Raw genomic sequence first — 22,405 nt, forward strand, 5'->3', positions numbered from 1 at the left:
AAATCCTCACAGTCTCCGGACTTCTCCTTTCCTTTCATTTCCCTCTTTCCCTCTCTCTCTCTCTCTCTCTCTCTCTCTCTCTCTCTCTCTCTCTCTCTCTCTCTTTATATATATTTTATATATTCTATTACACCAGCACTCATGGACCTCTGTGACGTTGATGAGGCTAATAGCACAGTCACCAAATGCAACCATTGTAACCGCATTTGTCTCACCAACGACGAACACAAAGCCCTCGTATCGCAAACAGATGAAATAAGAGACCTCAAACAACAATTAAAGTCGCAGACCGAAGCATTCGAACGACTCCAACTCGACATTTCGACACTCAACAAAAAATACGTTGCCGCAATCGAACGTGTAGCCGATGTCCAACATGAGAAAGACCTCGTCGAGCACGAGCTAGAAGAACTCAGCCGCAAGCTATTTGAGGAAGCCAACGGCATGGTTGCTACCGAGAAACGAGAAAAATGGGAACTCGAGAACCAGCTACGCCAAACACAGGAATATCTTGTTTCTGAGCAGTCTCAGCTTACAGAACTCAAAGAACGTATGCAGGCCATGTTGGTGTCCGAAGACCTCTCACCAGCCCAAAACCAGAACGATCCTCGAACAAGAGCACAAAATGATCTTCAGGAACTGTACGGTGTAAAACGAGCCAGTACAAACCCTACTCTCTATCGCAAGAACATTTCTTCCGACCCTACCCAACGTGTTACATCTATGCCACCCCTTCAGTCGCAACCTAGAATACAACGTATGGTAACAATAGACGAGTTTCAGCTCAACAAGTTTCAAGAATACATCAACTCTAGTCGGTCGGTCTCGGTTAAAAAACTTTCGCAGTTTGCCTATTTAAAATATTGCCAGGCAGAAGATATCGAGCCTTGCCTACGGTTCGGACCCCAGTCGCGTCTTTCGGTCAAGAAAATGATGGATTACCTGATGCGACAACCATGTTTTATCGAGCAGATGCCCTTGGACGACAATGTGGCACCAAAATCTACACTTGTAACCCCAATTTCCATAACCACTCAACGCCCTCTCTGGGAACGTTTTTCAAATTCCAAGATTCTGGATGGCGGATGTTCGGCTTGCGGACGATCGGCCGGTCAGGACTGTGCACTCAAATATCGCTTTAAGCTAGATTCAAGTGATCCTTGGCTACCAATTGACGAATATTGTAGAGACCGTTTGGTAGCTGTGTGTGAGTTCTATGTATTTCTTAGAAATATACAACTTGGACTTTATTCGGATCGTCCGGTTCAAGACCTGTATGCTGAAAACATTAGACTTCGGCTACAGATGTTCTATTCTCGGTAAGTTTGAAATACTTTTTTTTAATACTAAACAGAAAATAAAATTACCAGACCACTGATACTTCCAGGACATTCTTTTTACTTGTTAAAAAAAATGTAACAATATATATATATATAAAGTATGGGTGCATTACCGGTGATGCTGGAAGGCATGGGCATGTCTCCTGATACAATCGGAAAGGCTTCTGTGCCATTGGAAACCCTGGCTACAATTCCAGATGATGCTTATACATCTGATACTTCAGCGTCGTCTGGCCCTTGTACACCTATTCGGACTAACCTTAGCATCCTTTCATCTGTTGCTTATCAAAATGAACCTTGGGCGCTGGATTCGTCTCAATCTCAACCTCCTTAAAAAAAGATGATTATATTCTCCTTTTACCTCTTTTTAAATTATAGCCATGAATAACCTACACTGAATTATTCTGGTTTACTAGATGATTACAGAATAGGTACGTTGCGAAATCTCCTTTCTCACTACCTTTGTTTGTTCAATATTAGAACAATATAGCCCGATATATTTTATATTTTATGTTTACACAAACACTACTTCTTTATTTCTTTATTTCCTTCCTTATTTTTCAACCAATAATTTATGTACATGATAAATATTAAACTTTAGACATTATCCTTACTTATCAAACCATTATTGGTTCAAGTGTGCTTTGTAAAAGACCTATTGTTGGTTACAAAGACTCGGTCACTATGGGGCTGATTCTTTGAATTAATTTGAAGTTGTCAAAATGCTTTATCTTGTTTTGTCTTGTGGAATGTAGTCTTGTACGTATAATCATGTCGTAAATAAGAAATGTGGACAGCTTGTATTTACGGCCAATGGTTTATTCATGGAATGTTTTGACTTAATATCACAATAACCAGAAGAATAGCTATTTCAATTTGCAGTCAGGTCATTCTGTAAAGATGTTTGTGTGTGTATGCATAATTGACAATATTACACAAATTTTAATGGTAGAAATATGTTCTTGGCTTACTCATAATCAAACACTAATTTAACTCGGTTCCTATACGAAGTACGACCTCTAGCCAATGAGGGTCACTGGCCCAATCGATATTACTCTCCATTATAAGCTTCTACAATGATATCAGCCAAGAGTCGTTGCCAAGAGCAGCAGAATACTTTATTTTTATTATTTTATTTTACTTTACTTTATTTTACTTTAATTTATGTGTCACACAACTTACCAGTAGCACGTTTCGTGTGACCTCCAAGTGATATTGCATGTCCTTCAAACCATCTTGTCTATAATACTGTCAATATTTATACATATGCATACATATATACATAATCTAAATATACCTCATGCGCCCTTGGCTCCCTTCAGAAGATAGTTGACTACTCATATCACTAGAACCAATTGGACCGGTTAATGGTATACCAGTTACCATTTCAATAGATTCCATTTGTTGTCTGTTTTCCTGGTGTAGTGCTTGGCAAGAATAAAGATAGCATAAACAAACATTGACATATACATAAATACAATAAATATAAATATAAATAAATAAAAACTTAAATCTTACCAAGAACCTGGCGCTCTACTACAGACAGTTGTTCTTTGATTGCTCGTAACTCTTCAAATTCCTTCATGAACTCAACTACGAGAGCATCTCTTTTGTCTATCGCAACTTGCACTGGCTGACTATTAATCACATCAAAAATAATAACGCAGAATAGAAAAGAAAACTATAAAAAAAGAATATTTTTTAAAAAATTAAGTTTTTTCTGCAAACCTTTGCATTAATCTCGCGTGGTCCGAACTGTCTGGGTAGAGTGCTTGGCGTGTGAAGTGAGAAGCTTCGAGGTTTTGAACAATATGATTCTTTCCGAGGTTAAACTGAGAGAATGCGCTAACTTCGGAACGTAATTCATCTACTCTAGCTTTATATCGCACAAGATCCTCATTGACATCATGGCTCACATTGCTCGTTGATGGAGCTGGAGTTTCAAAATCTTTTTCGTATTTCTGAATCTGTCGTTGGAGCCAGTCGATTTCTCTCTGAGAATTTAGGATTTGTCGTTCCTTAGATGTGAGAATTTCTTGAGATGAGGATTCCATCTTGTAGGAACCATGTAAATGTACTTTCTTGATCTTCTTTGTGACTTTGTCTTTATTCAACTTTTGCTTTTATTTTTTTTTCTTGTAATTTGCTTGCTCAGCCTTTTTCGCGCCAGAATATTATTTTATTTCTTTTTACTATAAATAGAGCGTTTCGTATTCCGTTTTTCGTTAATGCGATACGCCAAGAGTGAAAGATGAGGAGGAGTCTGTTTCTTCTTTTTTTGGTCTTCCTCTTTTCAACATAACCTCCTTCTTCCTTTCTTGGCAAACAATTCACTGCACTACCGTTGCTAACTAAAGATGTAACATCTATACTTATAGCATTGAGGCAAACGTCATCAACCTGATTTGTGGCGTAAATCTATAAAACTATCTTTATGTCTTTATATCTTTATATATATATATACATACCCCTTTACTTTTTTTGTCTTTTGATTTATTTATTATTCCTCTTATTCTTTAATAGGCACTTACCTTACTCTTGAATTCACACACATATACGCAGATACGCTTGTAGAGTATAAACAAGCAAGCAAGCAACAACAACAACAACAACAACAACGAAAAAGCCGAATTCTGTTTTCTTCAATTGATCAATCAATCGTGAGGATTATAATCGTATATTTAATTCCCCGAAAAAAGGAAACCATCAAATTAAGAACTGCAGGACCTTGTACCTCTTTAAACACAAATAATAATAATAATAGTAATGAAAAAAGTCTTTGGAAGAAACACAAAAGAGAAAAAGTCGTTGGCTCTTGCAAAATTATTACAAGAACAAGAAGAAAAGTTAAAGGAAGACCAAATAGAAAGAAAACGACTCCAAGAACTAGAGGATGCTGCGATTGCACAAGCTCTTCAAGAGGAATGGGAGCAGGAAAGTCAGATTCCAACCACACATTCGCCTGTGGTAAACAGCCCTCCCCACAACCGTTCGCCACAATTAGGGACTCGCACATCATCAGCCACGATTCAAACATTGCAATCAGAAAGAAATCGTCCATCACCATCGAACGCTCATAGTTCACCACCCATTGAAAGATCTCGCAATTTAAACCATACACAACCACCACCACCTTTACCGTCAAAGCCGGTAGCTTACAATTCTGGTAAGTAATATGCCTATCTTTAGTAACATAATAATGAATTATCTAAACATATCGATTAACAATCTTAAACCGAAAACCAAAAATGTTCCTGTTTTCTTGGCAACCTTTATTGCATCTTTTTATTTCATCAGCCGACAACAATAATGGCTTTTATCCTGTATATATGGCAATGCCAGAACCATCTCCCATGGCTTCCACTACCAGCTTAAATCAAAGTAGTCCAATGAATTTTGGCTACCTCGATCCATCAAATAACAATGCCAATAACATTAGCAATAAATCACTTCCTGGACAAAACAGCTTTAGGCTCTCTGGATATCACCACAACCATCGCCATAGCCATACCAATCCAGTTAATCACCCAATTGAACCACGAGAACGTGCACAGTCCCAAGGAGCAACGTATCCTCCTCCTCATCATCGACTATCACACTCATTTGTAGTCACACCATCAACTGCGCCGGCCGCAGCAACATCACACAACCAATTTCCTTTTGGGTATCCACCACCTCAAGCAGCTGTACCGGTTCAAAATTATGGTTATCCACCACCAATCAATGCCACACAAAATTTATGTACACCAGACATAACAGGTTATCCATTCACAAACGCTACACAAAATCATTCTACGTCTGACATTAGCAACTCATCTACAAACATTACACAAAACCAGTCTACATTTGACATGATCAACTCATCCACAAGCACCACACAAAATCCAGCTCCAACTCCAACTCCAACTCTAGCTCCAGCTCCAGTTCCAACATCCAAAACACCAAGTCATCGAAGGCGAGATCAAAGCATTCGCATCAGTACCCAAAATCACATATACTCTCAATCGCATAACGCATCGTCAATGTTTGAAATAGATGGCTTTACTTCACCTATCCTTCCTATGGAGATGCCTACTCCACAAGCCAAAAAACAGAACGCATACGTAAACACTATAAACAATGCTTATCCTCCTCAGGATTCTTTTCCTCCTCCTCCTTCTCATCGTCATAATCATCGCCATCAAACGCCTTCTTCCCAGACCATTAGACCAGTATCTACTGTTGGAGATCTTCCTACACCTCCTGCTGAAATTATTTTTAGCAAACCTCATGAGCATATTGAAACAATAAACAAGGCAGGTCCTTCAGACTCTGTTCTGTCTCTTATTGAGGATCTCCAAGGGCACGAATTACTTGGCAATCACAGCCCAGTCCAGAAATCTGGGTCTGTGACGGTGATTGAGCCAAAATTACTTTCCAGACCTTCGGTAAAGCCATTCTCTGGAGAAGACAGCGAAAATCCTTTTGCAGATTCATTTGCGGCAGAAGAGCCATTTGAAGAGGAATCATATGAATCTTTATCTAAACCGGTATCAACCGGAACATCAGAACCACTCAGCGATAATGCCCAACCTGTGACCCGAAGGTATTCCCAGACAAAAACGATCTTACCTGCACAGCTCAAGCAGCGACAGTCAACATGCGCTACAGTAGTAGAGCCAAATTTCTTGAGTATGGCAGCAAGAAGCACAACCCCTGTGCGGAGAAGTGAAAATATATCTAGTTTGGAATTTACCCCAACATCATGGGCAACAAAGGTCCCAGTATCGGGCTCAGGGTCAGGGTCAGGTTTAGGCCCGGTATCAGTCCCAGCCTCAGGTGCGATATTGCCCCCGTTGAAACAAAAAGCGTCCGGGGCGTTGGTTGTTGAGCCCCGTATATTTAATGTAGAAACTCAAAGTCCAAGAGAGCACATACCGGCAATAGTGTATCCCACCATGAACGTACGGGCCGGTCCACCTAGTCATGAGAGTTACCCGACCCAAAATCGCCAAACAATCACAAGAGAAGGTAAACAAACATATAATCCCAATGCTCAACAAGTATCATGGTTTTCTTTTTTTTCTGGTTTCTTTAAATTCATCTGATAAATAAATACATAAAACTGACACTGGCTTTTATTTAGTTACTCTGGATGACTATTATATTAAAAATATCCCGTTCAGATCTTCAGTGGCCAACAAATCTTTACCATCAGTTCCAGATGGTCTTCTCAGTAAGCCTTTTATTTTTATTTGTATTTTTTGAGTTCTTTCTAACGATTTTTTTTATTACCATTTTTATTTGTAGATCCAAAATATTAATTTAAAAGAGTCTCAATAAATTAACTCTCCAATATTAGGAGATGGTACATAATTCTGTAAATTTTTTAGTTATTAAGAAAAAACCTTGCGAATAAAAATGATAATTCAATTACAAATATCACTGATCCGTGATAAATAGTTATAGACGGCATGTCGTTCTCTCAATAAGCTCTTTTGCACATAAATAAAATCACTTTTTTTCTATTCTTCTTGACCTTGAGCAGGTGAGAATATTTTATTGCGGGGTTTTCTAGGTCATGTTTACTGTGACATTTAGGCGACTCAATGAGAGCTGATGAATAATTGAAATGAATCAAAGTAACCCCCTTGACCTTGAACAACTTCCGTATTATTTATCTCATCTTAGATAGACCGTCCAATTATCGCACGAGCTCGAGGTTATCCATCTCAATGAGCCGGTACAAGCCATTCGCAAAGTTTGTACGCACACGGCGCCTACCCACATACTGAATACAGCAGGCTTGGATACCCCAAAAACTACCTGTCTGTTCAGTATAGATATCAGCTCCTTTGTCAGCTTATTGAAGTCGATTTCAGTCAGATATGATTGTGGTGGATTTATCTTCATTACAAACATATCCTATCAATGACCGAGCAAGGACATGTAAAGAGTGAAATTTGGGTGCTTTTTAGAATCTTTTAATGAAGACGCAGTGTTTGGAGAGGAAGAGAGAACTGTCACCTCTGGTGACACTTCAGTGCTGGATGGGAATGAGACTGATGTTTGCTGTTCTGTCTAACGTTATGCTTCCCCAGTATGATTCAAGTTGATCTCTGTAAAACGTATTGTTAATGAGGGGAGCAACCGAATAATGCACAAATATGTCCTCTGCCCCTTTTTTCGATAAATTTGTAAGCAAGTAGCATACTGGTCATGTCAATAATAGCATGGGTGGAATCAACTAGACGATGCTGTTGAGAATGAGAGCTGTTTCAATCAGAATTTCACCAAACTTTTCAATCAAAAATCGATTACTAATTTCAATAGTCTAAGGTAAAGATTCACAAGGACAATGCAGTTCGTCGCATAATTTTCGGTATTCTTACATTTTGCAGCTCTGTCACCCACGTAGAGATCTCAGTCGAAATAATCACAGGATAAGTTGTGGATTGCCCGTATATCTTGTCAATGTCATCTGTGTCTATGTATGCAATATACGGTTTTTCTTTTGATTTTTTTTTGGAAAATAATATCGCTGATCTTAGGGGGACGACGTTTCCTGGTGGAACACAACATTTCCTGGTAGGAGACGCCATTTTGATTTTACCGGACCACAAGTCGAGACTTTTTGGCTGGCATGGAATAACTCTATACAGTTCCTAAGGATCCACTCTTTTTATAATAGTCAATACAAGCCAGGATACAAAATACTCTTATCAAGATTTTTCTGTGCTTTAAAAAACAAATAAAAATAAAAGGGTAGGTGGATAGCTACTTACCAGTTGGTGTTTTCAAATTCTGATAATATAGATACAATAGGTGAAAGAAAGAGAAAGACATGATATGCGTAAGGAGGTCAATAAATAGTAAAATATCCAACAAGATTGCGTCACAATTGAATGACAACAATTCATACTCTTCTGCATAACTTGCTATTGACCAAGTCTAAATTTAGGGCGCAAACGACTATAAATTGAATATATTGTATGCATTTCAGGACACACCATTTTGCCCTGAAGGATTAGAGAAAGTTACCAGGCCCCGGACAGGTGGGCACAGCTAATTAGTCTGTTTAAATAGAAACGTCGTGGCCCACCAGGAAACGTCGTCCCTGTAAGATTGCTGATATGTAAGACGAGTTTAAAGGCTATGATTTGATGATAATGGAAAATATCCTGGTCCACAAACTCAGAGATATTCAGCTTTGCTTTGAAGGCAGAGGATTTTACTGTATATATCTTGCATCCTATTTGTCTGAGCTTAATCCTATCAAGCAAATCTGATCAGTTGTAAAGAATAAGCTCTTTTGGAGGAGACATTAAACTCAAAGATATCGGATACTTGTAATAGAGTACTGGTTAGTGACTTGCAAGGATTCTATAGATATCTTAAGTCCATATCCGATGACTGCTTAGAACGATGCTTATAATAATTAATTATGATTTTTTTTGGTGCATTTGGTGCATTCCATTTTTGCATCAAATTGAATTTTTATTTTTACACCAATAATTTCCGGAAAGAGTGTACAAGGCACAGAAAATCCTGGGTATTAAAACACTTTTAGGACGTGATATTCCCTTGGATGACATACCCGTGTTCAGTGACTGGAGTGTAGTTGAGAAGCATCAAAACGGCTTTCACTGGGAAGTTGAGTGGGATTCAGTAGAGAATCCAATGATGGATGTAGATGAAGATAGTGAGTTGGTTTTCTTGTGATTATTGTGCAGACAAACAGAACGGACAGTGATATTGACATGTGAATTGTAAATAGGCATAGACTGCTTTAGATCATTAAAGACTTTATTCAAATTGAAGGACGATTAATGAGTGCACCTGTGGTAGTTGGCTGGCTGGCTGGTCATATTTGGCTGGCATATATTCATCTTATTTTATTTTATTTGATTCTGTTGTTGTAATAATCTATTAGTCAATTATAATACCCTCTTTTTTTTATTCTTTACTTTACTTCATTGACCACCTCATTTTTTCTCTTCTCCTTTTGTTTCTTTTTTTTGGTTAATTGATTATCCTATGAAGGTAGAATAAATACAGGCATTTTGTCCTTTTTTTCATATGATTCATTTTAGAAAGTGAAAAAGAGCGAGAGACATTATTATTATTATTATTTTAGATTATGATGATGATGATAATGATAATGACGATATCGATGACAGTAATTATATAACCTCATGTCTTTATTATTTATTAAATAATATACAGTAGGACTTCTTGCTCAAAGATACTATTAAAGGAATCTATATATGTATATATCTATGTACATTATTTATTGAACAGAGTAACTCACTGTATCGTGGGCAAAAATGATGATCAATATTAAAATCACAATGTTACCATTTAACAAAAAGGTTCAAGATTAAATAAAAAAAATGATTTAGTGGAATTGTCCTACTCTGGGCATGCGCTTTCACTGTATGTAATGAAATTTTCTATTGTCTCCAAGGTTGGATACCTTTCCAAATCAAGAACTTCACATGGGGTTTGAAAGCAAGAAATATATATAGTATATAGTATATAGTATATAGTATATAGTATATTATTGCCTTGTACTTTATACATAAATAATTATACATATATTTGCTTTAATTTTCTGTTGTGGGCTTTCACATGCACACGGGAGGCACGGACGCGGTTCGTCTTCACATGAAACTATCGAAAATGGCAATCTGACAGCCTTCTCACCTGTTCGCTTTATGAATCGACTAGTAAAATTATATTTCCAAATGAGTTGGCGCTCAGCTGGATATAAATACGAAGAAGGTTTTTGTTTTCTCAAAGTTTTTCTTTCATCTATTCATCCTAAGCTTCTCCTCTCGGATATTCCTTGATACCAAAACAACACCAACTATACTCAACATGCCCGCATTCACCACCATCGATGTAATAACTTCACCAGTCATTTAGAATCATATACATACAATTGTGTATTTCTCAACCAATCAATTAATCGCTCTATCTGTCTGTCTTTTACATTGTTCATTTATTTATTTTAGCTTCCCGAGACTCCCTCTCCCAACTACGTTATCGTCAAGAACATCTCTGCTCAGTCTTCCGAGAAGACTGGTAAGAAATACTTAAAAAAAATACGCGTCTTTATCCGATCCTAATGTATTTTCTTTGAATTAAATAGTCAAGGAATTCTTCTTGTTCTGTGGTAAGATCAAGGAGTTTGAGCTTATCAAGTAAGTAATAGTAGTAAATCACAGATTGTCTAGTATATTTAAATATTCAAGTAAACAAATGATACATGTACGTGTATGAAAAGCTAATGGTCTTATTCATTTTTATAGAGATGACGATGAGGAACATCAGGTTGCCTTGATCAACTTTGAGCGCGAATCTGCTGCCAAGACCGCCTCCCTCCTCAGCAATGGTAAATGAAACACATGATGCCCAATAGACAGCAACAATTAGAAACGTGTGAGAAACTAAAGCAGGTGCTATTGTGTAGCCTTGATCGATGATTGCCACATTACCGCTGCTGCCTATTTCGATTCCGCTTCCTCTGCTGAAGGTGCCCACTCCCCTGAACTCGAGACCTCCGAAACCACCCAAGAATCCAAGCCCAAGTCCCGTATTGCTGCCGAAATCCTTGCCAATGGTTACTTACTCCAGGACCACATTGTTGCCAAGGGCCTTGAATATGATGGAAAGTACAGCTTCTCCACCCGTATCTCGGGTTACCTTAGCTCTCTTCAGGCCAATGGTAAGTCCAACGGTAAAAAAAAATTATATAGAAAAAAAAATGAATAAGCATTACTTAATCTTTCTTTTTTTTGGGGGTAAAAAATCATGTTATCTAAACACATTTTTTTTATTTTCATTGTTGTTTGTTTGTCATCACAGTCAAGCAGCTTGATACCAAGTACCGTATCTGGGACAAGGCTGTAGAAATTGATCACAAGTTCGGTATCCAGGAGAAGGTCCACACTGCTGCCCAACAGGCTCAGCACACTGCCCAGGTTGCTCTCCAGTCCCCTACAGGCCAAAAGGTCCATGACTTGGCCAGCCAGACATTCGCACAGATTGCTGCTGTCCACTATGAGGCCAAGAAGATCCAGGTAAAATAATTAAACCATATATAGTGTAGCATATATTTGTTTCACTTGGGTGGATCAACAAATGTGTATCTCTTTCTCTCTCTCTGGGTGTGTGTATGTGTATGTGCGAAGGAGTATATGTGCTGATCGCAAACGGGGTTTTCTTTTAGGGTGAGAAGATTATTGCTTCCGCTGAATCCCATCCCGCCGAGCCCGCTGCAACTGCTGCTTAAATGCGAATCGACTTTCCCATTTATTGTTAATCCTATTGATATTACTATCTCCCTGAATTCTCTCTTCTTATCTTCCATATCCCTTTTTCTTCCAAGCAATTGATATCCCACACATCAAACTATCTTATCTATTTCTTCATCCATGTCTTTCCTTCTTCTTGAGATTGTTTCTTTTTCTTTTTCTTCTTCTTTTCTCTTTGTATTCATTTATGAAAAAAGACAAAGAAAAGGCAAAGAGAATAAAATAAATCCTCTCTCCTCTCTACTCTTCCCCTTCTTCATTCAATTCCTTTGTTTTAACCATTAGCTATATGAAATCTCATCTAGAAAGAAAAAACATACCCCCCCCCCTTTTTTTTTATAAAGCACCAAATTTCTTATCATCATCTTTTTATATAAACAAAATTTGCAAAACCAAAAACCAAAAGCCAAAAATATTTGAAATTTCGATAGTCTTTTCTTTTTGTTTTGTTTAGAAGCTTTGAAGTAGATAGTTAAAATCCGTATACACAAAAGCTTCTCTTGTTCATAACAACTTTTTTTTTCTATTAATGAAAGCAACTAAGAAAAATGTTTTGAAAAAAAAATTGTATATTCATACAATAGTAATAATTATAATAATATGCAGCAAAAATCTATGAATTTTGTATTAACATTAACATTAACATTAACTCATCCACATATGCTATTTTGCAATAAATATAAAAACATTTATAGTCTTCTTCCTCTTTTTCTTCTTTGGTTATTTTTCTGATGTAATTAAGTTCCTAAAGTCCATATGAATCCAATTACTTATGTATCACAATTGTAGCATTACACAATCAAAAATATATGCATATATATATAGAAGCTCATCAAAACAGGCCACCCCAACGGATTCCCAAAAATAAGAAAGCGTGTGGCACAGTAAAAGAAGCTACCTAGTTTAGAAAGAAACTTTATTTTGTTTTATTATTTAACTAAAATGGGCATACAAAACCTATAAACTTTTTTTCTTAAAAAAAAATTAAAAAATTAAAAAATTAAAAAAATTAAAAAATTTAATGCTTTCAGATCTCTGGTGACAACTTTTTATTTGTCAATAATTGGATAGATGACAGCACTAGTACACAAAAGAGCCGGGACTTTGACTGAAAGTATTTATTAGAGATACTTTTGTGTAAAGAAAAGGACTTGAAAAAGAGTGGAGAAATTTGAGGGTGGGAGTTTGTCTCTTATGATATAATTATAGAAATATATATCTGTTTGGTTATCTAAAGATCTGGTGTAAGTATATCAAGTGTAAACTAACTTGAAGCTAGGTAATATTGAATATACAAGTAATTGCTTTTATCAACATTATTTAATTAAAAAAAAATTAACTAGCCAAAAAAAATGTTTACCATGGCAACCCCTGTTAGTTGTCATGGTTTATTTTCTTCTTTGTTGCTATGGTTATTGTTGTCATGGTTTTTTTTTGTTGTCACTTTAAAAAAAACAGCTATTATTACCTGTTAGAATAGTAATAATTGTCACCAGATTTAGAATGAGCTTTCCATCATCAATGAGTGTGCTTCATACTGAATATCCTTTGTCATCACGACGTGGCACTTGATCCCCGTGATTAAAGTGAATCAACTGCGTGTACTACATCAGACCACACAGGTTTCTCTTGTGTCCCTTTTTTTGGTTTATTTCATTTTTTATTTCAAACTATACTTGTGAATCACATGCAGTTCAATATCCTGAAGTGCCTGTAGTAGACCCGGATTTTGTTCACTTGCTTTAATTTGTTTAAAAAAAGCATTCGATTTGACATTCTTATAGTAAAATATATTTTATTAATAAGAAATATATCAAGTCTTTCTTTCTTTTTAGTAGATACTAGAAGAAAGCAGAGTCTGTATCTAATATACACTTTGGATATTTAAAGTATAAAGAAGCAAAATTGACCTTTCTCGTTCTCTATCTCTATCTTTGAAGGTCATACTATCGAGAGAACAAATAGAAGCCAAAAAAAAAAGCTTTTGGGAAAGCGACTTAATAACAAAATATTCTAAATAAATGAGAATGCTTTTTTTTGTGTTGAAAGTGCCAAAATAATACTAACACTAATATTAATACTAGTAACAGTAACAACAACTAGTGTCTTTATTGGCTGTTCTCAAGACAAACGGGTACTCGATACATGTGATAATAATAATAGTAATGTTAATGTATGCTACACTTGAGAAACTTGGCCGTAATTTAAGTCTTCAATTCTCCGTCAATTTTATTACATAAGTATTAAATAAAAACACCTTCCCTAAATTACCTCTTTATATATATATATTCTATTAATGTTAGCTGAATAATTATTACATCCCAGTTCACCCAAGATAAGGTTTGAAAATCACCAGCCGGCCAAGGAATTAATGTAAAATACCAAGATCTTAAAGGATAAGAATATATATGTATATTGATAGTAATGCGAAAGACAAATTCTTAAACTCTGTTCATAATCTTTATATATGTGTGCTGTTTTGAAAAAAAAATGGTGTTTCTATTCCTATTGCTTAATTTTATTTTATTTGGTTGTGGACTTTACTATTGCAATATAATTATATATAAAGAAAATGTGTTCTATTTACGAGTATGATAACGGCCATTGTAGCTTGGAGTCACTTGGATCTATTTTGTATTTATTTATTTTTGGGATTATGTATTAATACACTTGATATACCATAGATTTATATAATACACTTTTTTTTCTCTCTTCCTTTTGACTTACCAGTTCTACGCGTGTTATGAAGTTCTGAGTGATTTTTCTTGTGGCAGACTGAGGATGGCTTTGTCCATGGAATCCCATGAATGCCTTTTTATGTTATTGTAGATTAATTGATATATTCATTAATATTGTATTATGTTTCTTTTCCTTACCGCGAGTACTGTATCCCTTCTGTCCTTTTCCAAACTGTTGAGGAAACCCCAGACAGTTGGCAGTAGTGAGGTCAAATGTTCAGGTTTAAAGGCAGTGCTCATGCTGGTCATATTTGGCACACCATCTTCATTTTCAACTTCTTCTTCCTTTTGTGTTTCAAAAAAAAAGCATAAAACATAAAACATAAAACATAAATCTCTTGGATATAAATCTCTCACTATAGTGTACCGTATTTTTTTTTGTTTCATATTTTTTTTGCTATCTTGTTATCTTTGTTTTTGCTGTTTTTGTATTATTATTTACCTCATAACCAAGGACACCAAGAACATGATCCACAATTCTATCTGCCCATTCGGGTACATTCTCATCATCTTTAACCTGAGAGTGTGATCTCTTTCTGATCTTGAAATCAACAGCAAGGTGTTCTTTTGCTGCAGAATTGGTTTGCATTGTTCTGGCCAGCAGGAACAAGGATGTCAGTTCGCACACCATGATATTCATCTCTTGTAAAACACTGTCGACCTGTTTTTTATGGTTACAGAAATATATAAGATTCTTATCAGTTTGTACTTCTTATATTTCTTCTTCTTGCTAAACACACAAACACACAAACAAACAAATATAGAAGAAAACGGAAGAAAATGCATTACCTTTCCACCTCGATTTCCAAATGCATCTGCACCATAAGGGAAATATACAGATATGTGTTTAAGGAATTGCTGAAGATGTGAATCTAACCATGCTGAGCTAAGTTTTCCGATACCACCCTTGCTAACCATTGATCTCCAGAGCACAAGTGATAATCTTAAAATGGTCTCCAATAACTGAAGTGCTGGTGTCAAGCTTATATTGTTTGACGTAAAAACAGATGGCGCAGTCTCTAGCCATGAACCCACAAGAATGGGTTGGAATGTCTCGATCAATTGCTATAAACACACACACACACACGCACGCACGCATGTATATGTATAAGCATCTTTGTGTACAAATGATCTATATGTATATAAAGTGGTGTATCTGATTTACCTTTACATCGCTCACTCTCTCATCCAAGCTACATTCGGAACGATGGACACTGACGCCGTTTCGTGTCGAAGCACCTTTACCAACTGATCCTGTCGCTGCCTGGGTACTTTTTGGTCCAGCAGACTCAAACAAATTTAGAGAAGAATATCCGGGAAGTGTGTTGACTGACAAGAATGGAACACTACTTCCAATCATGGCGCTCAGAGGTGTGAATCCAGACTAAAAGAAAATGTTATTATTATTAGCTATTGGAAATACAGTACAATTTTGAATGGCACATGCCAGTTCTTTGATATATTTACCTGATCCCATCGAAGAGTCTTTGCGTCCTTGCTTGCCTGAGTTTCCTCTAAACGATTTCTGAAACTCTCTCTAGCGTGTCGGCTCTCTAGGAAATTCATAAAGAACCAATAGCTATACCAAGAAAAAGAAAAAGAATAAAGAAAAAAATAAAGCAAAGAAAAAAAAGAATGTGTAAATTTCTTTGTGTATATTATACGATAACCACATCAACACACACACACACACACACACACGCACGCGCGCGCGCGCATATATCTATAGATACTTGCTTGTCGTTTCTATCCTCTGACAATCCTGCTTCAAGGAAATTTGATACACTCTTCAGAAGCTCAAGTTTGCTCTGATTGAATTTTGTTTGTACAAAAATGAATATTCGTTCTTTATTATTATTTTTAAAATTTTTATATAATTATTATTATCGTTATCGTTATCGTTATTGTTATATTTATTATTTATTTATTTATTATTATTATTAAATTAATAGCTTTTGAGTTTCTAAATACCTTGTGAAGGTGCAAATGAGATTTGGTTTCTGCTGCTTTTACGGATGCAACACTGACATGGCCTGCACTAGTTCCACTCAAGTTTGATCTGGATTGAGCGATACTGTTGGAGTCCACAGAAAGAAGACTGAGATAGTTATTTGCAACCTATCCAAAGAAACGTCAATTCGCCTTTGCTTTTAGATACTCTCTATACCCCTCTGTATATCTATGTATTCTATGTATTACTACTAAATCAAATCATTTCTTTTCTGCCAACAAAAAAAAATCTTACTGTATCCCAGAATTTTGACACTAGTACTTCTGGCGCAATATCCACCCATAAATCAATCAATCGAATAGCATCCAATCTAATGTCTTCAAAAATGTGTGTCATAGCAGAGCAGGTGTAGATGACAAGCAAAGGCAAGAAAGGTTGAAGTTCAATCTGATCAATAAATATAAATATGTATATACATATATATATACTAGTATCAGCTTGCATAGTCTTTTTCTTCACAATTCAATTTCTAATTCAACTCTTACCTTGTCAATAGGCTCAAAGCAATCTCTGAGGAACGAAAGGAGGGCTTTACGGACATCTCTTTCCTTTTGAACAAAATATTGTTAGATTATGTTACTGGTATTTAACTATTGAGATTTTCAAATATATTTCTGTAAACTAGCATAGTAGCCATAAACCAACCCACATCATCCATAAACAATCGTAAAACACTGTTGACTACGGTACTCAAAGAGGATACAAGGATTTGTGGATTGTCACTACACAAATCGCGCATATTCAAGAGCGCCTCTAATCGAAAGGAAAAGAAAGGAACATCAATGATAAATAAAAGGTAACGTATATTAGAAACAAGCAACTCAGACTAGGAAAGAAAGAAAGAAAAAAGACAATCTCTTTGAATTGTATACATATATATATTTACCTTTTCTTACACCAGAGTTGTAATGTTTTAATTTAACCAAGAGATCAGCCAACGTAAGGTTGCGAGTGGTTGTTGTTTCTCGGGATTTATCTTCATTGATGCTTTGGTTGGGTAATGAAATTGCTAAAAAATGAATAATAAATAATAAGTTCCAATGTTGCAAGCCGAGATTCCTGCATTTGTGTATTTTATTTACTCTTTGACTTGAACGAGGTGTCAGTGAAATTGTCGGCAACGGTCTTCTTCTTTCCGACCTTGAGCTTCTTTTTCTGTAAGTTTTAAAAGTATTAAGGAGTGTTAACATAGCAAATATGGATATATATATGTATATATGTATGTATGCAAGTGCGAATGTACAATAATGAAGTTTTTATTGTAAATGTACATGTATATATAGATTATATATTTTTTCGGTCTGTTGCTTTACATGCCTTAAAGTCCTCGTTTTTGAGTTTCTTTATCTTTCTCTCGCTAGGCATTGCTTGTAATGTGGAGAGGTTTTTTTTTCTCGTTCTTGGTTAAAAGAAAATTCTGCCTCCTTTTATATGGCTGTGACTGTGCGTGACTCGCGCATTCTGCTTGAATCCTTTTTTCTCCACTTTTTAAAGTAAAAAAAAAAAAGTATGCACAAATAGACATGTCAATGCCGATTTCTTTTTTCTTTCTCTTCTATTGTGTTCAATTGGCTGATATTTTTTACAACACTATTGCTAAAGCATATATATGTACTATCAACCAAAAGTGTAATTACTGCTGCTTGTGTGTGTGTGGTAAATGATATTTATTAGGCTTATTTGAAGAGGGTCCTTAAAAAACTGTCGGTATTTAGTCTCTTCCACCGGAACTAGGTTTGAATAAATCCAGATAATTGTGTCGCAAAACCAAGAAACTTATATAAAGCAAATGTGTCTATATATTACCATAGAAATATAAGAGTTGTGTTTGTAGTAGCACTTTCTTTCTTTTTTATCTTTTTATTATTATCCTTATTCCGTTTATACTCATTAGAGTTATTGATACTAGCCTTTAATAACAGCAATGATAATAATAAAGAACTTTACCATCAAGATTATGTGGTTTTTGTGTATTCAATAAAAAAAAGGTTATTATTATGATGTAACCCAAAAGGTTCACTGACTGTTTGGAGATCTCGGTTTACGAAAATTATTCCTGCGTAACAATGTCTTTTGTCAGACAAAAAATGAGGGATTTAATCTCTATATTTTATCTATCTATATATTAGAATATTTTATTATTTATTTATCAAATAGCCTATATATATATATATATAACCTACTACAGTGGATAAAAGGCAACTTTAGGCTTTTATTTTTATTACCAGGTTAAAATCAAAAGAAGCACATGAAGAAGAGTTAGTTAGAAAAGTAGTATATAGATAATTTAAAGATTTCTTCGACCTGCTTAATAATAGTTTAATTTTATTTCAATGGGTTTCATTTTTGGTATTATTAATTTTTATTAGTAAATGTTTCTACACCAAAAAGAAAAAGACAGTGTCAGTTAATGCTCATAAGGCTCATGCTCATCATCATTATCCCCCTTCTTTCAAGCCCCCTCTTCCAAACCCTCTGTCAGATCTCCCCTTAAACCCCTTCTACTACTTCTTTTTGTGTATTCTATTGAATTTACTCCTCCCTCCCTATTTTTTTCTTTCATGTTCTTACTTTTTTGTCGAGATTCCCGATGTTTATTGGTATAGAAAACAAAAAAAAACCCACCTTATATATAATTTATATTTATTCATTTTCATCTGCCACACATTAGCGGAGACGTAACTATGGAAATGGGCTTGAAGTATACAAGACAAGCCTTCTGTTTTAAACGAAAAGAAAAGAAAAGAAGAAAAACAGACTGTTAAGGGTGTATTTTTGTCATTAAGCACAGATGGTTTTTTTATTCCTTGCAAAGTAATAAAGAGGTTTGTCTAAAGAAGCCATTTAAACAGTTCTTCATTTCTTTTAAAAAAATATTCTTTGGTGTGATTATTAAACATTTCACATAATTACACTAATTGAAAATGCTTAGATATATATATATATATATCTTTTTTCTGTCTGTATGACTTGTTACTATGACAAAATTTTAACAATATTATTTACAAGATTGTAATTTATACTTGTATCGTCTTGATCTTTTTTATTTGCCATGTCTAGTGTATATATTTTGCTTTCTGCTTCTGTCGTTGTTTTTGAGGTGATCTGATTCTTTCTTTCTTTGTGAATTTGGTAAATGTTTACCGAAAATCCCTCTTCCTCCGTTGGAATACAGATTATTTCCAAAAATGGTAGGAAAATGGTTTAAATATATTTGAATTTGAAGAAGATAAGAGGTTCTCGGTGGAAACGACTGCCTGATTAAGATAATGATACTCCGTGCCGTTTAGACGATAATATTCGGACCTTTCTTTTTCTTTTCTTTCCCTTCTTGATTTCTTTAAACACTTCCCCTTGATTACAGAAACTATACTTCTTTTGGTGTAATCCTAAAGCGATATGATATATAATACCAGCCAAATTGTACACACACACACACACATATATATATATATATATAAATAAATGTGTGTGTGTGTAGGTGTGTTTCCTTAACCATTGTGTTTGTAATAGAACAAGGAAACATCATTATTTCAAAAAGATCACATAATTCTCTTTCTTTATTGCCTTTCTGCTCAGCTACATTGTTTTGAATACTAAGCAAAAATAAATAGAATAGGAGTCGATATGTCATCAATAGGAATTTATAGGTATATAAATATATTTAGGATAACATTCCGGTACACAAAAATGACGCGCACACTGAATAAGCTATGTAACAAGAATCCAAAATGTCCAATTCTTTTTTTTTGTGGCCGGCGCACAGCATTAATATATTTATATAATACAGTACAATACGTTTCTTGCTTTATTTATTGTGTGAGACAATTATTTTTTCTACATAAATATAAAAATATAATTAGACCTTTTGAATTTTTTTCCTTTTTTTTTGTTTGTTCATTCTTCTTTCTATGCCCATTACTTCTAGGTTCTACTACATTAGAACCTTTCTCTTGACAACCTTGTCATTCTCTTCCCAGATCTATGGTCAGCCTATTGCAGGCTTAATAGAATCTTCTGGAAATGACTATGGGTCTGCCTCATTTTGGGAAAAGGTGCTTGTCATTATTGTCCTTGTGCTCATTGGTGGTATCTTTGCCGGTAATAATAATAATAATAAATAATAATATTAGCTTTTATATGTCATTATTCGTTATAGTGATATATATATAAACAAGATAATGACGCTAATAGACATATGTTTCTTGTCTTTACAATAACTAGGTTTGACACTTGGATTGATGGGATTAGACGAAACTAATCTCCATGTCCTAATCGAATCCGGAACTCCTGACGAAAGAGAGAATGCCAAAAAGGTCTTGAGATTGCTTGATCGCGGAAAGCACTGGGTTCTCGTCACATTGTTGCTGTCCAATGTCATTGTAAACGAAACCCTTCCTATTGTTCTTCATGAAGTTGCCGGAGGTGGACTTCAGGCCGTAGTTATCTCTACTGCTTTGATTGTCATCTTTGGAGAGTAAGTTTTATAATTAAATCACAATGGACCAGAATGTGTAAGATACGTAGATGTTTCAGGAAACCTAATGATGAATTTTTGTGTATTTTTCTAGAGTTATTCCCCAGTGTAAGCCAACTAGAACTACAATATACAGATCCAAAAGATCAATTGGGTGTTTTTTTATTTTATTTTATCTTATTTTACTTTTAAGCTAATTTTACTTTCTTTCTTAACTAATTGTAGCAATCTGTGTTCGTTATGGTCTTGCTATTGGAGCAAAGACTGCATGGTGCGTTAGTCAACTAGTCAAATAACTAGCTAGTTATTCAGCTAATTTTTATTTATTTACTTATATTGTTGTTTTCTATAGGATGGTTCTTGTACTCATGTACATCATGTTCCCCATTGCTTACCCTACTGCAAGACTTCTTGACTATGTTCTTGGAGAGTCTCATGGAACTGTGTACAAGAAGGCTGGTGAGTTTTCCTTCTTCTTCTTCTTTTTTTTGGAGCTTTGAGTATTTCTTTAACATTTCTAATTTTTCTATTTCTATTTCTATTTCTTATAGGTCTTAAATCCCTTGTTTCTCTTCATCAAGCCGTCAACCCATCAGATGTTGATGCTTTGACTTCGGACGAAGTACTTATTATCGGTGCTGTTCTTGACTTGCGTTCAAAACCAGTCTCTCAGATCATGACTCCTCTCGAAAACGCCTTTACACTGTCGACTGAAGATATCTTGGACGAGAAAGTAGTCGATGAGGTAAAACAGCAATAATAATAATAAGTAGAATAAAGAAGAAGAAGATGGCTAATATTATCTTATCATTTCTTATCTTGTTATGTATTGTTATTATTAATCTGGAATAATAGATTCTTTCTGCTGGTTACTCTCGCATTCCTATCCATACACCTGAAAACAAGATTAACTTTGTTGGTATGCTTTTGACCAAGAGACTGATTACATATGATCCCGAAGACGCCTTGCCTGTTAAGGATCTTCCTATCAGCACATTGCCCGAAACTGGACCTGAAACTAGCTGTCTTGATATTCTCAACTTTTTCCAGGAAGGAAAGAGTAAGTATTTAACGAAAAGCAAAGAAGAACCGACTTTTATTGATTTGTTTAATGTTTTTGTGTTTTTTTTTCTGTTGTTGTTATTGTTGTTGTATAGGCCACATGGCATTGGTATCTAGTGATCCTGGAGGACAATCTGGTGCTCTTGGTGTCATTACTCTTGAAGACGTTATCGAAGAACTTATTGGAGAGGTAAAGATAAAGATAAAGATAAAGATAAATATGAATAAATAGAAGATGACTAATAAACTAACCAAATATAATTTTTATTCAATAGGAAATTATTGATGAAACTGATGTCTATGTTGATGGTAAGTCAGATATACCTTGATTCTTTTATTTATGTCATTTTCGTATCTTGGCAAAGAATTATTATTATTATTATATACTTATACTTTATACCTATTGTTATTCTGTAGTCCAAAACAAGATTCGTGTAGTCCGTAGACAAGTACCCAACAGAAGAGACAGTCGCCTCCAG

The 22,405-nt window shown here is 35.2% G+C and overlaps 8 protein-coding genes across 8 annotated transcripts; 5 read left to right on the forward strand and 3 right to left on the reverse strand.

Annotated features, from left to right (window-relative positions):
* Window positions 1–141: 141 nt before the first annotated feature.
* Window positions 142–1,674, forward strand: PHYBLDRAFT_67095 (hypothetical protein; the record flags this gene model as incomplete). The annotated part of the gene is made up of 2 exons (XM_018441737.1): window positions 142–1,319; window positions 1,440–1,674. The coding sequence occupies 2 exons, from the start codon at window positions 142–144 to the stop codon at window positions 1,672–1,674; spliced, it is 1,413 nt and encodes a 470-aa protein (XP_018287039.1).
* Window positions 1,675–2,324: 650 nt separating this feature from the next.
* On the reverse strand, window positions 2,325–3,394 carry PHYBLDRAFT_149998 (hypothetical protein; the record flags this gene model as incomplete). The annotated part of the gene is made up of 5 exons (XM_018432378.1): window positions 2,325–2,411; window positions 2,523–2,580; window positions 2,638–2,767; window positions 2,859–2,977; window positions 3,069–3,394. 5 exons carry the CDS (start codon window positions 3,392–3,394, stop codon window positions 2,325–2,327), a joined length of 720 nt encoding a protein of 239 aa, XP_018287040.1.
* A 712-nt stretch (window positions 3,395–4,106) lies between these two features.
* Window positions 4,107–6,643, forward strand: PHYBLDRAFT_67097 (hypothetical protein; the record flags this gene model as incomplete). Its single annotated transcript, XM_018441738.1, has 4 exons — window positions 4,107–4,506; window positions 4,638–6,350; window positions 6,466–6,555; window positions 6,630–6,643. The coding sequence occupies 4 exons, from the start codon at window positions 4,107–4,109 to the stop codon at window positions 6,641–6,643; spliced, it is 2,217 nt and encodes a 738-aa protein (XP_018287041.1).
* Window positions 6,644–7,023: 380 nt separating this feature from the next.
* On the reverse strand, window positions 7,024–7,921 carry PHYBLDRAFT_172836 (hypothetical protein; the record flags this gene model as incomplete). The annotated part of the gene is made up of 2 exons (XM_018436881.1): window positions 7,024–7,149; window positions 7,712–7,921. 2 exons carry the CDS (start codon window positions 7,919–7,921, stop codon window positions 7,024–7,026), a joined length of 336 nt encoding a protein of 111 aa, XP_018287042.1.
* Window positions 7,922–8,168: 247 nt separating this feature from the next.
* PHYBLDRAFT_67098 (hypothetical protein) lies at window positions 8,169–9,574 on the forward strand (the record flags this gene model as incomplete). The annotated part of the gene is made up of 6 exons (XM_018441739.1): window positions 8,169–8,180; window positions 8,323–8,374; window positions 8,406–8,454; window positions 8,846–9,021; window positions 9,457–9,498; window positions 9,546–9,574. 6 exons carry the CDS (start codon window positions 8,169–8,171, stop codon window positions 9,572–9,574), a joined length of 360 nt encoding a protein of 119 aa, XP_018287043.1.
* A 572-nt stretch (window positions 9,575–10,146) lies between these two features.
* Window positions 10,147–12,032, forward strand: PHYBLDRAFT_136107 (hypothetical protein). Its single transcript, XM_018429765.1, has 7 exons — window positions 10,147–10,223; window positions 10,337–10,406; window positions 10,474–10,525; window positions 10,634–10,716; window positions 10,795–11,049; window positions 11,190–11,404; window positions 11,554–12,032. The coding sequence occupies exons 1-7, from the start codon at window positions 10,200–10,202 to the stop codon at window positions 11,614–11,616; spliced, it is 762 nt and encodes a 253-aa protein (XP_018287044.1). The 5' UTR covers window positions 10,147–10,199; the 3' UTR covers window positions 11,617–12,032.
* Window positions 12,033–14,217: 2,185 nt separating this feature from the next.
* PHYBLDRAFT_188547 (hypothetical protein) lies at window positions 14,218–17,755 on the reverse strand (the record flags this gene model as incomplete). The annotated part of the gene is made up of 15 exons (XM_018439526.1): window positions 14,218–14,265; window positions 14,366–14,449; window positions 14,515–14,661; window positions 14,819–15,037; window positions 15,166–15,441; window positions 15,542–15,760; window positions 15,844–15,955; window positions 16,135–16,184; window positions 16,348–16,494; window positions 16,622–16,774; window positions 16,873–16,935; window positions 17,037–17,140; window positions 17,274–17,396; window positions 17,470–17,542; window positions 17,705–17,755. The coding sequence occupies 15 exons, from the start codon at window positions 17,750–17,752 to the stop codon at window positions 14,218–14,220; spliced, it is 1,866 nt and encodes a 621-aa protein (XP_018287045.1).
* A 2,873-nt stretch (window positions 17,756–20,628) lies between these two features.
* On the forward strand, window positions 20,629–22,158 carry PHYBLDRAFT_22162 (hypothetical protein; the record flags this gene model as incomplete). The annotated part of the gene is made up of 7 exons (XM_018439775.1): window positions 20,629–20,864; window positions 20,959–20,972; window positions 21,090–21,135; window positions 21,217–21,323; window positions 21,416–21,609; window positions 21,720–21,924; window positions 22,022–22,158. 7 exons carry the CDS (start codon window positions 20,629–20,631, stop codon window positions 22,156–22,158), a joined length of 939 nt encoding a protein of 312 aa, XP_018287046.1.
* Window positions 22,159–22,405: the final 247 nt, after the last annotated feature.

This window comes from Phycomyces blakesleeanus (assembly GCF_001638985.1).
Source record: "Phycomyces blakesleeanus NRRL 1555(-) unplaced genomic scaffold PHYBLscaffold_23, whole genome shotgun sequence".
Lineage (NCBI taxonomy): Eukaryota > Fungi > Mucoromycota > Mucoromycetes > Mucorales > Phycomycetaceae > Phycomyces > Phycomyces blakesleeanus.

Coding starts and splice junctions, on each gene's coding strand:
- PHYBLDRAFT_136107 (XM_018429765.1), top strand. CDS start 10,200: ATGCCCGCATTCACCACCATCGAT. Junction 10,526..10,633: donor AAGGAGTTTGAGCTTATCAA/GTAAGTAATAGT, acceptor TCATTTTTATAG/AGATGACGATGAGGAACATC. Junction 11,405..11,553: donor ATGAGGCCAAGAAGATCCAG/GTAAAATAATTA, acceptor GTTTTCTTTTAG/GGTGAGAAGATTATTGCTTC.